At 39.5% G+C, this 15644-nt stretch overlaps 1 protein-coding gene across 7 annotated transcripts in view; it reads right to left on the bottom strand.

Moving 5' to 3' along the window:
- The window catches only part of LRRC7 (leucine rich repeat containing 7), a 631844-nt gene that overhangs the window by 219426 nt on the left and 396774 nt on the right, over positions 1–15644 (bottom strand). For all 7 annotated transcript variants that reach the window (XM_070786332.1, XM_070786329.1, XM_070786328.1 and 4 more), the window contains one exon: positions 11139–11202. In XM_070786332.1, coding sequence (XP_070642433.1) covers positions 11139–11202 — 64 coding nt within the window. The remainder of the gene's footprint in view (positions 1–11138; positions 11203–15644) is intronic.

Raw genomic sequence — 15644 nt, forward strand, 5'->3', positions numbered from 1 at the left:
GGAAAGAGACACGTGTACCCCAATGTGCATCACAGCACTGTTTATAATAGCCAGGACATGGAAGCAACCTAGATGCCCATCAGCAGATGAATGGATAAGAAAGCAGTGGTACATATACACAATGGAGTATTACTCAGCCATTAAAAAGAATACATTTGAATCAGTTCTAATGAGGTGGATGAAACTGGAGCCTATTATACAGAGTGAAGTAAGCCAGAAGGAAAAACACCAATACAGTATACTAACGCATATATATGGAATTTAGAAAGATGGTAACAATAACCCTGTGTACGAGACAGCAAAACAGACACTGATGTATAGAACAGTCTTATGGACTCTGTGGGAGAGGGAGAGGGTGGGAAGATATGGGAGAATGGCATTGAAACATGTAAAATATCATGTATGAAACGAGAGGCCAGTCCAGGTTCAATGCAGGATACTGGATGCTTGGGGCTAGTGCACTGGGATGACCCAGAGGGAGGGTATGGGGAGGGAGGAGGGAGGAGGGTTCAGGATGGGGAACACATGTATACCTGTGGCGGATTCATTTTGATATTTGGCAAAACTAATACAATTATGTAAAGTTTAAAAAAAAAAAAAAAAAAAAAAGATAATTGCTGTCACCCTAAAAAAAAAAAAAAAAAAAAAGAACTTCTGGTCATCAAAAGATATTATGAAGAAAATAAAATGGCCCTGTCTTACATAAACTCTTGTATATGTGTATTTATAAAAATATTCATCACAGCAATAAAATGGATTAGTAACAAGGACCTACTGTATAGCACAGGGAACTCTGCTCTGTATTATGTAACAACTTAAATGGGAAAAGAATTTGAACAAGAATAGATACATGTATATGAATAACTGAATCACTTTGCTGTATGATGGTGGTTTAGTCACTAAGTCGTGTCCGATTCTTGCAACCCCATGGACTGTAGCCTGCCAGGCTTCTCTGTCCATGGGATTTCCCAGGCAAGAATACTGGAGTGGGTTGTCATTTTCTTCTCCAGGGGATTTTCCCCACCCAGGGGACTGAACCCATGTCTCCTACATTGCAGGTGGTCTCCTGCACGGCGGGCAGATTGTTTACTGCTGAGGCACCAGAGAGAAACTAACACAACATTGTTAATCAACTATGCTCCAATACAAAATAAAAAGCTAAAAAGTGTAATAAAAATGATTGTACATGAGAAAATAAAGGGTAAATAAAGTTGTAGTATAGTCATATTTTTAGAAAGCTTGAGAACAAACAAAGTGAAACAATATAATGTTAGAAATATATGCAAATGTATGGAATGTGAAATAAAATTCAGGACTGTATAGAACTGGTGATTTTCTAGTTCATAAGAATACAGTGATAGGTTCACAAGGATATATTTTATTCTGCTTTCTAACTTAAACATATATTATAAATATTGTTTTAAAAATCAAATTTGATATAATAAAATTTTAAGCTTCTTTAATTTTATAATATTTTCTTAAATTTAAGTTTTAGTTCACTATTTGTTTCATGGCTGTTATTTGACAGTCTTCCTAATTCAGCTGCAGAGAAAGCTTATGACATAATGTCTATAAAGAATCTACTTATTTCAATTTGATAATCATAACTGAACATATAGAGTATACACTATCATTTCAATATAGTAAATAGAAATATCTCTCTATTTACCACATAAATAATATGTATGTCATCAGATCAGATGAGTTGCTCAGTCATGTCCGACTCTTTGCGATCCCATGAATCGCAGCACGCCAGTCCTCCCTGTCCATCACCAACTCCCAGAGTTCACTCAGACTCATGTCCATTGAGTCAGTGATGCCATCCAGCCATCTCATCCTCTGTTGTCCCCTTCTCCGCCTGCCCCCAATCCCTCCCAGCATCAGAGTCTTTTCCAATGAGTCAACTCTTTGCATGAGGTGGCCAAAGTACTGGAGTTTCAGCTTTAGCATCATTCCTCCCAAAGAAGTCCCAGGGCTGATCTCCTTCAGAGTGGACTGGTTGGATCTCCTTGCAGTCCAAGGGACTCTCAAGAGTCTTCTCCAACACCACAGTTCAAAAGCATCAATTCTTCGGCGCTCAGCCTTCTTCACAGTCCAACTCTCACATCCATACATGACCACTGGAAAAACCATAGCCTTGACTAGATGGACCTTTGTTGGCAAAGTAATGTCTCTGCCTTTGAATATGCTATCTAGGTTGGTCATAACTTTCCTTCCAAGGAGTAAGCGTCTTTGAATTTCATGGCTGCACTCACCATCTGCAGTGATTTTGGAGCCCAGAAAAATAAAGTCTGACACTGTTTCCACTGTTTACCCATCTGTTTGCCATGAAGTGATGGGACCAGATGCCATGATCTTCGTCTTCTGAATGTTGAGCTTTAAGCCAACTTTTTCACTCTCCACTTTCACTTTCATCAAGAGGCTTTTTAGTTCCTCTTCACTTTCTGCCATAAGGGCGCTGTCATCTGCATATTTGAGCTTATTGATATTTCTCCCGGCAATCTTGATTCCAGCTTGTGTTTCTTCCAGTCCAGCGTTTCTCATGATGTACTCTGCATAGAAGTTAAATAAACAGGGTGACAATATACAGCCTTGATGAACTCCTTTTCCTATTTGGAACCAGTCTGTTGTTCCATGTCCAGTTCTAACTGCTGCTTCCTGACCTGCATAAAAATTTCTCAAGAGGCAGATCAGGTGGTCTGGTATTCCCATCTCTTTCAGAATTTTCCACAGTTTATTGTGATCCACACAGTCAAAGGCTTTGGCATAGTCAATAAAGCAGAAATAGATGCCTTTCTGGAACTCTCTTGCTTTTTCCATGATCCAACGGATGTTGGCAATTTGATCTCTGGTTCCTCTGCCTTTTCTAAAACCAGCTTAAACATCAGGAAGTTCATGGTTCACATATTGCTGAAGCCTGGCTTGGAGAATTTTGAGCATTACTTTACTAGCATGTGAGATGAGTGCAATTGTGCGGTAGTTTGAGCATTCTTTGGCATTGCCTTTCTTTGGGATTGGAATAAAAACTGACCTTTTCCAGTCCTGTGGCCACTGCTGAGTTTTCCAAATTTGCTGGCATATTGAGCTTAGCATTTTCACAGCATCATCTTTCAGGATTTGGAATAGCTCAACTGGAATTCTATCACCGCCACTAGCTTTGTTCGTAGTGATGCTTTCTAAGGCCCACTTGACTTCACATTCCAGGATACCTGGCTCTAGGTCAGTGATCACACCATCATGATTATCTGGATTGTGAAGATCTTTTTTGTATAGTTCTTCTGTGTATTCTTCCATCTCTTTTTTATATCTTCTGCTTCTGTTAAGTCCATACCATTTCTGTCCTTTATCGAGCCCATCTTTGCATGAAATGTTCCTTTGCTATCTCTGATTTTCCTGAAGAGATCTCTAGTCTTTCCCATTCTGTTGTTTTCCTCTATTTCTTTGCATTTATCGCTGAAGAAGGCTTTCTTATCTCTTCTTGCTATTCTTTGGAACTCTGCATTCAGATGTTTATATCTTTCCTTTTTTCCTTTGCTTTTTGCTTCTCTTCTTTTCACAGCTATTTGTAAGCCCTCCCCAGACAGCCATTTTGCTTTTTTGCATTTCTTTTCCATGCGGATGGTCTTGATCCCTGTTTCCTGTACAATGTCACGAACCTCATTCCATAGTTCATCAGGCACTCTATCTATCAGATCTAGGCCCTTAAATCTATTTCTCACTTCCACTGTATAATCATAAGGGATTTGATTTAGGTCATACCTGAATGGCCTAATGGTTTTTCCCTACTTTTTTCAATTTCAGTCTGAATTTGGCAATAAGGAGTTCATGGTCTGAGCCACAGTCAGCTCCTGGTCTTGTTTTTGCTGACTGTATAGAGCTTCTCCATCTTTGGCTGCAAAGAATATAATCAATCTGATTTTGGTGTTGACCATCTGGTGATATTCATGTATAGAGTCTTCTCTTGTGTTGTTGGAAGAGGGTGTTTGTTACGACCAGTGCATTTTCTTGGCAAAACTCTATTAGTCTTTGCCCTGCTTCATTCCGTATTCCAAGGCCAAATTTGCCTGTTACTCCAGGCGTTTCCTGACTTCCTACTTTTGCATTCCAGTCCCCTATAATGAAAAGGACATCTTTTTTGGGTGTTAGTTGTAAAAGGGCTTGTAGGTCTTCATAGAACCATTCAACTTCAGCTTCTTCAGCATTACTGGTTGGGGCATAGACTTGGATTACTGTGATATTGAGTGGTTTGCCTTGGAAATGAACAGAGATCATTCTGTCATTTTTGAGATGCACCCAAGTACTGCAAAGCGCAGGCAGCTGCGACGGGCGCGCTAAAGCGCAGGCGAGAGGAGCCACCCCACGTCCGAGATCAGGGGCAGAAGCCGGGAGGACCCCATGCCCAAAGGGCGGTGACCAAGAGGAGTTACCCTATGTCCGAGGTCAGGGGCAGCGGCCGAGAGTACCAGACTGCAACGGCGCAGGAATGGCCAAGAGGAGCTACCCCGCATCCGAGGTCAGGGCAGGGGTGGCCCAGAGGAGATACCCAGCGTCGGAGGCCAGGGCCGGTGATGAGAGGAGTTACCCCGCGTCCGAGGTCAGGGGCGGTGACAAGAGGAGTTACCCTGCGTCCGAGGTCAGGGGCGGCAGCTGGAAGGAGCTACCCCATGCCCCCACAGCCTGAGGCCAAGGGCGGCTGCAGGGAGGGGCAACCCCACGCCCGAGGCCAGGGGCGGTGGCCGGGAGGACCTACCTCACGTCCAAGGAGCTGTGTCTGCGTGGGTGCAGGAGGGCCTAAAGGAGCTATCCCACGTTGAAAGTCAGGAAGGGCGGAGGTGAGGAGACACCCCTCATCCAAGGTAAGGAGCAATGGCTGCGCTTTGCTGGAGCAGCCATCAAGAGATACCCCACCCCCAAGGTAAAAGAAACCCAAGTAAGATGGTAGGTGTTGCAAGAGGGCATCAGAGGGCAAACACACTGAAACCATACTCACAGAAAACTAGTCAATCTAATTACACTAGGACCACAGCCTTGTCTAACTCAATGAAACTAAGCAATGCCCATGGGGCAACCCAAGATGAGAGGGTCATGGTGGAGAGATCTGACAGAATGTGGTCCACTGGAGAAGGGAATGGCAAACCACTTCAGTATTCTTGCCTTGAGAACCCCATGAACAGCATGAAAAGGCAAAATGATAGGATACTGAAAGAGAAACTCCCCAGGTCAGTAGGTGCCCAATATGCTACTGGAGATCAGTGGAGAAATAACTCCAGAAAGAATGAAGGGATGGAGCCAAAGCAAAAACAATACCCAGCTGTGGATGTGACTGGTGATAGAAGCAAGGTCTGATGCTGTAAATAGCAATATTGCATAGGAACCTGGAATGTCAGGTCCATGAATCAAGGCAAATTGGAAGTGGTCAAACAAGAGATGGCAAGAGTGAATGTCGACATTCTAGGAATCAGCGAACTGAAATGGACTGGAATGGGTGAATTTGACTCAGATGACCATTATATCTACTACTGTGGGCAGGAATCCCTCAGAAGAAATGGAGTGGCCATCATGGTCAACAAAAGAGTCCGAAATGCAGTACTTGGATGCAATCTCAAAAACGACAGAATGTATGTCATAGTTACAGTAAAATTTCAAAGCTCATTTCTCTGCCTTCCCTCCTGTTTGGATCTGACCTCCCATATCAAGATCCTCTTTCCCAAGTATTCCTTGTAGGAGTCCCTTTGTGGTGGTGGGTGGGGGTGCAGAGTGCTGGGCAAATAGAAGAGAAACTTTCACATAACAGGAGATGCTACTCCAATGACCACTGTAATCTCTATGCTCACCTCCCACTGTCCTTTGTCACTTTGTGGTCAGTGATTTGTCACCCAGGCTGCTGCCTGCCACCTTTTAATTTCCTGAACTCTAAGCACACAGACCCTTTTCCAGTCTGCTGTTAGCCTCCTCTGAGTTGAGCAGGTTTCTCTTTCTGGTTGGCAAAAAAGCTTTCTATTTTGCTTCTTATGACTGACTCTTTTGATGAAGGTTCTCATAGCAGAGTTGTTGAGGGCTCTAAGTGACATTTACCTGTGTGTCTCAGTCTCTCCTTTGTAAGTCAGAGTCGGATGAAGAAAGGAAGTGAAGGAGCAGGAGGCTGGAGCTAGATTTGAGGGATGGTCAGCTGTGACCTCACACTGTTACTGGAGCCATCCTGTCTCCTCCAGGCTCTGCTATTCAGTCTGTTCAATTTGCCAGTATTCTTGCTGATGGTGATTTACTTTGAGGGCTTATTTCCTCCACCAGTTCAGAACCAGTAACAATTCTTAGTTTATGGGATAAATCTCTATAATCTTGAAATATATTATCATACAGCTTCTGGACCCCATGATAATCATTTAATCTGTCTTAACATCCCTGACCATTGCTTGACATTCAGATGTTATTCATTATTGTGACAGTGTGAAGACTGTATTACCTAGGGTATACCAAAGGGTTTAAGGGTTGATACTATCCAACTCCACACATCAGCCTAACAGTGTACCATTTGTGATCAGGCCCCAAGTAATATTCATTTGATCTCATAAAAAAGAAAATGGGAGAGGGGAAAAAGAATATACCAAAATTATTAATAATGATTACACAAGTGGATGAAATCATCAATTATTTATATTATCATCTTTATACTTTTAATTTTATAAATTTTTAAATGAACATTTATTTAATTTTTATATTGAATAAAAAGCTGTAAAAGATATCTTTGGGGGAAAAAAAGCTTTAAGAATCTATTATGTTTCAGAACTATGTCCAGAATCTTCTAGAATTTGCTGCTATTAGAAGCATAATTTCTTTTATGTAGAATCTTTTATTACTACAAAAGCATCCATAAGTAGGCATCCAGTTCAAACCTTATGCAGGGTATGTACATTGCTTCTGTAACAAGCAGACATCTGTTCTCTTCATTAGGCTTCCCCATTATTTCTTTTTTTACTTACTGCCATCTCTCCACTTCTTTACTGTGTCACAAAATGAATCATCTAATAATCTTCTATGTGTCAGTATTTAGCTACAGATTGGAATTTAGTTCCCTTTCCTCCATGTGATATTGCTTCTAGAGGTCTCTTATCAGAGCAAATTCTCTTATTTTCACATTAAAAATTGTTACTGTCAGAGGAACAACAGCTACTCCCACATGTATGATTAATGAAAGTCAAAAATTTGGCTAAAAGTAAATAATATTAGAGATATGAAGTTCTAGAATTATACTCCCATCCCCCTACCCTACCAAATTACTGAGTATTATCAAATAAAGTACCCCAGTACAAATGCAAAACAAAATGTTTAAGAGACCTACTTTGTGACAAGTGGGAATATTGGGAGTTCAAAAGTAAAAGATATTTTTGCTCAGATGATTTCTTAGACATCATACAGCAGAAGGTAAAATACATGTATTTAAATTTTACTTTTAGTAAGCTTAATTAAAAAAAAAAAACATGTCTTATTCATCTTTGTTGATGCAAATATTTATAGTAAAACATTGATTCACAAAGTATCCATACAAAAGGATTGCAAAATGCTATACAGGACAGAATTGAAATTCATTTGAAACACACATTGTTTATTATAGATTCTCTCACATGAAATTCTCTCAAAAAGTCTATGAGATAGTTAGGTTTGATACCTTTATTTTATTGAAGAGGAAGCTGAGGATAGAGAGTAAGTTACAGACCTAAAGGTACCCAGCTAACCAGTGATGAAAGTTAAATCTCAGTCATCTGAATCCATTGTGCATGTTCTTTCAACTACTAGGCCAAGTTATATGTCATGGGCAGATCCTACCTTCTTAAAAACTAATTTTAAAAATAGTATAAACTAGTTTTGCTACTGTTATGCACTACCATTACCTCTCGCTCTACTTAAATTAATAAATGTTTCCCTTAAAAATACCAGAGGTGTGTTATACTAGGTACCAGGTCCTCTTGATATATTGTGTTGAGGCCACCTTGCCAGCTGCCCTATAACAAAGTTAGGTGCATCCAAAGCAGAGCAAGCTTGGCAGTGCAGTTTAATAGGCAAAAGGAAGCTCTGAAATTTTTTTTTTATTGGACCTTTTTCAGTTTGCATGTCATGTGGATTCTCGGAGCCTGTAGACTTGTTTAGGGCCACTAGCAGCATTGTTGGAGAAGGCAATGGCAACCCACTCCAGTACTTTTGCCTAGAAAATCCCATGGACGGAGGAGCCTGGTAGGCTGCAGTCCATGGGGTCGCTAGAGTCGGACACAACTGAGCGACTTCACTTTCACTTTTCACTTTCATGCATTGGGGAAGGAAATGGCAACCCACTCCAGTGTTCTTGCCTGGGATGGGAAGAACTGGTTGGCTGCCGTCTATTGGGTCACACAGAGTTGGACACGACTAAAGCGACGCAGCAGCAGCAGCATTGTAACTGGTGAGGGTTCCTTCACAACAGAATTCAGGGACAGACTGCCAAGCATGGTGCTGGAGGGAAGACAGGGTAGGGACTCATGCATGCACGCGCAATGATAGCTGGGTGATTGCACCTTCAGCAAGAGGGAGATGGCCAATGCTACCAGGTGGGTACTGCCTGAGCCCAAAAGACTGACTGCAGGTTCAGAACTGCAGACTGGACATAGAAGGTAGTATCAGCTGCAGACATCATCCTCAGAGGCCAACATTTCTGAAAATCAGTCTGAGACCGGGGGTCTTTTTCCCTCAAGTTAGAAAGACATGTACATTCCTTTGCACTCACCCAAATTCCATCTTAAAGAGACATGCAGAGAAAGGCAAGAGATGACAGAGCATTTCTCTGCAAGAAAGATGAACACAACCTAAAGGGACCATGCAACTCCTAAAATTAGATTAAACTTCTAATCACAAAGGAATAAAAGTCAGTTTTTAGCCTCAATAAACTGGATAAAGGCTGGAATAATGACCAAATCATTTATGGTCTAAGTTCAGTCCAGTTTAGTTCAGTTGCTCAGTTGTGTCCAATTCTTTGCAACCCCATAGACCACAGCACGCCAGGCCTCCCTATCCATAACCAACTCCTGGAGTTTACCCAAACTCATGTCCATTGAGTCGGTGATGCCATCCAACCATCTCATCCTCTGTCATCCCCTTCTCTCACCTTCAATCTTTCCCAGCATCAGGGTCTTTTCAAATGAGTCAGCTCTTCAAATCAGGTGGCCAAAGTATTGCAGTTTCAGCTTCAACATCGGTCCTTCCAATGAACACACAGGACTGATCTCCTTTAGGATTGACTGGTTGGATCTCCTTGCAGTCCAAGGGACTCTCAAGAATCTTCTCCAACACCACAGTTCAAAAGCATCAATTCTTTGGTGCTCAGCTTTCTTTACAGTCCAACTCTCACATCCATACATGACCACTGGAAAAACCATAACCTTGACTAGATGGACCTTTGTTGGCAAAGTAATGTCTATGCTTTTTAACATGCTGTCTAGGTTGGTCATAACTTTTCTTCCAAGGACTAAGAGTCTTTTAATTTCATGTCTGCAGTCACCATCTGCAGTGATTTTGGAGACCCCCAAAATAAAATCTGTCACTCTTTCCATTGTTTTCCTATCTATTTGCCATGAAGTGATGGGATCGGATGCCATGATCTTCATTTTCTGAATGTTGAGCTTTAAGCCAAATTTTTCACTCTCCACTTTCACTTTCATCAAGAGGCTCTTTAGTTCTTTTTCACTTTCTGCCATAAGGGTGGTGTCATCTGCATATCTGAGGTTATTGATATTTCTCCCAGCAATCTCGATTCCAGCTTGTGCTTCATCGAGCCCAGTGTTTCACATGATGTACTCTGCATGTGAGTTAAATAAGCAGGGTGACAACAGTACTCCTTTTCCTATTTGGAACCAGTCTGCTGTTCCATGTCCAGTTCTAACTGTTGCTTCCTGACCTGCATAGAGATTTCTCAGGAGGCAAGTCAGGTGGTCTGGTATTCCCATCTCTTTCAGAATTTTCCACAGTTTTTTGTGATCCACACAGTCAAAGGCTTTGGCATAGTCAATAAAGCAAAAGTAGATGTTTTTCTGGAATTCTCTTGCTTTTTCAATGATCCAACGGATGTTGGCAATTTCATCTCTGGTTCCTCTGCCTTTTTAAAATCCAGCTCAAACATCTGGAATTTCATGGTTCACATACTGTTGAAGCCTGGCTTGGAGAATTTTGAGCATTACTTTGCTAGCATGTGAGATGAGTGCAATTGTGCAGTAGTTTGAACATTCTTTGGCATTGCTTTTCTTTGGGACTGGAATGAAAACTGACCTTTTCCAGTCCTGTGGCCACTGCTGAGTCTTCCAGATTTGCTGGCATATTGAGCTTAGCACTTTTATAGCATCATCTTTTAGGATTTGAAATAGCTTGGATAGAGTTCCATCACCTCCACTAGCTTTGTTCATAGGGATGCTTCCTAAGGCCCACTTAACTTCACATTCCAGGATGTCTGGAATCCAGGCCATGGAATCCAGGATGTCTTGAATCCAGGCCAGAAACTGGCTTGGGTAACCTTCCCCTTCTCCAGGGGATTTTCCCAATCCAGGGATCAAACCCTGGTCTCCCACATTACAGGTGGATTCTTTACCAGCTGAGCCACAAGGGAAGCCCAAGAATACTGGAATGGGTAGCCTATCCCTTCTGTAGTGGATCTTCCCAACGCAGGAATCGAACTGGGGTCTCCTGCATTGCAGGCAGATTCTTTAACAACTGAGCTATGAGGGAAGCCCTGTTCAACCACATAAAAGATATGTAAATCAGTGACCACTTTCAGCTTGTTTCTATAAAGTTATTATGGTACCATGGCAAATCAGGATTAAATGAGGCAACATATGTAACACACTGAACATGGTGTCTGCTACATAGCTCGTGCTCAAAACTGACAATTTGCATCTGCCTATCTATTTACCCTACCCTTTTAAAAAAAGTTAATCCTAATATTATTCAGTTACCTGTAGTTTACTATATAGCTAAACAATCACTTTAATTTCAGATTTTATTTTGTTTTTATATTTAGAAAACGTAAATGTGCACTTGATTTAATACCTGGGGTTACAAAGAGCAACAGAAATAATCTCCTGGTGATTTATTAGTCAAGTTTAGAAAATGTATTCACTCACCAGCTCACTGAATTCATTATTGCCTAGGTCAAGTCTTTCCAACTGGGCCAGTTTGTGCATTGACCTATAACAGATGGAGAAAAATATTGTGAGGCACCAAAAAACATTCCAGCCACCTTCTTGTCAGATTTATCTGGGTATATTATGTACAGATATGGGGGTATTTTTCAGGGAGAAGTAAATTTCAAATATACAGAAACATGTTCAAACTGTTACCTGAAAACCTTTAGTAGCTTACCATGTTTCCAAATGCCAGTCTGTGGATGGAGTACAAGCCTGACTGCTTAATGAAAGTCTGGGAAGCTTGTTAAATATCTGTACCAGTACAAGGTACTAGTTGAGGCTCTAACATCCATATTTTTAACAATCCACACAGGCTTGGGAACCAAAGGATAAACTCAGCTCTTCATGAAGCATTTTAAAATTCCACAGTATGGCCACAATTTCATCATCAATCTTGTCAATTTTTACTACCTTAAATGAATTTCTGTTATAGACCAACTTTTTTCTTTTCTATTCAGGTATAGTCGATTTAAAATATCATGTAAGTTTCAGATGGACAAGGTTGTTATTCACAATTTTTAAAGGTTATATTTCATTTATAGATATTATAAACTATATACCCGGTAGCTTATTTTATACATAGGAGCTTGTACTAAAATCCCCTACTCCTAACTTTTGTACTCATTATCTCCTAAGCATATTGGCTTGATGATGTTACAGCTTTGAATAACTGTAAACCTTGGGGGAGAGTTGGTCCCAAAGCTTAGAAGTACTCATGCACATTACATACATAATCAGTATTTGTCAAGCCATTTTCAACTATAACAAACAACATAGGAAAAGGTAGTATCATTCTTCTGATTTTCAAACTTTTTATCTCCCCACTAACCAGAATGCTATCCTCAAGTCTTGACTATGTACAGAAACTCTGGAGGCATTGTTGGCTCAAATCTTAAAAAAATTTAGTTCCTTCATCTTTAAAGTCCATGTAACCACTATCTTATAGGACTTTCATGAGCAGCAAATGAAATACTACTATAATTCAGACTCTTTCAGGCACTCAGAAATGCCAAAAAAAAAAAAAAAACAAAAACCAAAACGTGTACTCTTTCTCTACTCATAAACTGCTTTTGAAAGATTATTAGGTGCTAGAGAGTCTTCTGGGGTCTGGGGAATAGCACTGTGTGAAAAGAAAGAAAAATTACTCCTTGAAAGGACTGTACTTCCAGTGCAGATGATAATGACAATAAATAAAATGATTAAGTAAAATAAAATAATATACTAGAAGGTTGTAAGTGCTATGAAGAACAGTTAAGCAGAGGAGGAAGATAAGAAGAATTCTTATGACAGGATTGCATTTTCTAACAGGGTAATCAGGTCTCATGGACAAGAAATGTGAGTATAGTGTACTCATTCGACTGTACGCCTTTGTCCTTATGGTAAAGTGTGGGTCTGGGGCTTATTTCCCTGTCTCCGCACAGGAATCTAACTGGTATGACTTCCCCTTACAAATGACTGGCCTGGAAGGCACGATCACAACCATAGGTCAGGGAGAAAATATCAGGACTTGGTTACAGTTTGGGTCACATTCTCCATCAGTTATGCTGACAATTTTATCATCACTTGTCTGAACGAAGTAACTTGCTGATAATTCAGACTCATTTGTAATGTTCACCTAGTTATCTGAAGTTCTAATGAGCAAGTTCTAATGAAATTGGTACTCAATTGTGTTAAATGATGTTTACCAACCTATGTTCATATTATATATGTAAAAGTGGTAGAAATGTGTAAAATATCCATGACTGTTACTTTTATCATTGTTACTTCTCCTGCCTATAACATTCTACCCATAAATCTTTCCAAAGCTGGCTCCTCTTCAACTCAGCTCATATGTTTCCTCCTCATATCCCCAAATTAAATCTCCCTTCGCATCTTCACTTTGTATATTGCCCTGTTTCATCTTCTTAACACTTACCGTAGAAAGTATTTAACATTTTTATTTTAATATTTATAACTGAAAATTAAAATACTTTTTGTTTACTTCCTAATTATTTCCCTCCTGATAGATTCAAGCTTCATGAGAGCAAGTAAATTGTCAGTCACACAAACAGCTTCTCAGTCAGTGTTTGTTTAGTGAAGATATTCATATGTGCATGAGTGAATAATTCTTTACCAGTGAGATGTTTGAATTCTAGAAATATTTACAAAGAAAAACCACTCAATTTTTACCAGGCATCTACAATTAATTAACAGTTGCTAAAGAGATATCCTAATAGGCCTGATTTAATGAATATTGTAATGAATATACATTAGCTTACTTACTAAGAATTATGCATAACGTTAAAGGCAGATAAAGCTGAAGTTCATCTGTCTTAGAATATCTATATCTTGTGTTAAGTTTACTCCTGACATTTCAACTAGTAGGTTTTAAAAATTCCAAATAATAAAAAATACTAAGTGAAATATGTAGGTGAGTTTTTCACTTTTTTTGATATCTCAAATACAGCAACAAAACTCTAAAAGGAAAGCAGTTTAGGACACAGAATCAATTCAGACAACCTGGGTTTAAATCCCAATTCTACCTCTCACTAGCTGTTTGACTTTAAACCAACAAGAATATCTTTGCTTCTGATCTGTAATATGGGAATGATAATAAGAATCCTTACATTATAGGGTTATTCTGATGATTAAAATAAGTTAATAAGTTAAAGCACATAAATAGTGCCTGACATATGGTAGGTGGTCTTTAAGAGTTAGGTATTGAAAAACTTAGGGAAGAATTTCAGAATTGGAAATATTTTAAGAAATTATTGAGGTTAGAGTTTCCTGAAGTTTTCCTAAGGACTTATGTGTTGCATGATTTTTAAAAAATTCAGATGGCCAGTACATTCTGGCAAATCTTGCTTCAGTTTAGTTCAGTTCAGTTCAGTCACTCAGTTGTGTCCGACTCTTTGCGACCCCATAAATTGCAGCACGCCAGGCCTCCCTGTCCATCACCAACTCCTGGAGTGCACTCAGACTCACGTCCATCGAGTCAGTGATGCCATCCAGCCATCTCATCCTCTGGCGTCCCCTTCTCCTCCTGCCCCCAATCCCTCCCAGCATCAGAGTCTTTTCCAATGAGTCAACTTTTCACATGAGGTGGCTAAAATTCTGGAGTTTCAGCTTTAGCATCAGTCCTTCCAAAGAATCTTGCTTAAAAAATGTCAAATAGGTTTCTTATCAGCAGGATTTCTCATAAAATATACAAATGCTTATTATGATTATTTAACAGATTCATTTTGACTATTTCCCATATATATGATCAAAAACATTTCTCTTTTCTATAGGACATTTCTTAGACTAGGAGAACGCTTTAAATGATTTTTTGCAGGTGACGAAATTGTGTTCTTCTCCATTCTAGTCCATAAAATCGTAGACATATTCTTAGTGCATGAAAACACAAGCCTGTGTGTTTTCCTATCATGAATACAGGATTTAAATTTGATCACATCATCCTCATTTGTCTGCTTGAAACTCTGACCAATCAGGCTCTGCCTCTCAGCTCCCAATATTCACTTGAGGCTCTCCTTGCATTTATAACTATTTTAGACATGTTCCCTGGTTTGATTTTCACATTCTTTTTTAAAAGACCATGTTGATTTTTGCCATTTGGTGTTATGCACTGCAACCTCAGAAAAAAGGAATGTTCCCTTCTCTCTAGAGGAGATTTGGTGACTTGTTTAAGGTCACATGGAAAGTTAGTGTCAGGGCTGACACAGGATCTCTTTTTCCAGCAGTGGCTAGTCATCTAAATCTGGCCTGAATTATTTGGCTTGACCATTGTTTAAATATGAATGTTTTTAAGAAAAGGATATGCTCTAAAGCTGACTGTAGTCTATGCCAGGGGTCAACAAACGTTTTTCTATTTAGGGCTAGATAAGAAGTGTTTTATGTTCTGTGGGCCATATTGTCTCTGTCTCAATTACTCAATTATGCCATTGTAGTGCAATGCCATATATGACATGTTAACAAATGAAGATGATTGTTTTCCAATAAAGTTTTATTTATAAAAAAGGGATCACCAAATTTGGAACAGAAGCCATAATTTTCCAACTCCTGGTCTACATCAATCTAGATAGCTCCATGTGTTTATGATATAAGCCTGGCCTGTAAGAAATATCTAAGTCTTCAAAACTTGATATAACAGATAAATTAAGGACTGGAAATATTTATCACTAGATAATTGCCACTAGATAACTATATTTGTATACTATTTGAAATTCTTATTCTTAGGGTACATGTTACTGGAATCTAGGGGCATTTGTTCTTAATAGTGTCATTTGGTTGCACTTATGAAAATTAAATCCTTACTAGAATGCTATTACTTTATAGCATTTATCCAATTGCAAATCTGGTAAAAGATTCCAGTTAGAGCAATTACGGGAAATAATGCAATATCTTGGTACATCTGTCACTTTGATAAAATTGTATAATCTGTGATTTGCTTTTTATCAGATTCAG

This window comes from Bos indicus, chromosome 3 (genome assembly GCF_029378745.1).
Source record: "Bos indicus isolate NIAB-ARS_2022 breed Sahiwal x Tharparkar chromosome 3, NIAB-ARS_B.indTharparkar_mat_pri_1.0, whole genome shotgun sequence".
NCBI classification, from domain to species: domain Eukaryota; kingdom Metazoa; phylum Chordata; class Mammalia; order Artiodactyla; family Bovidae; genus Bos; species Bos indicus.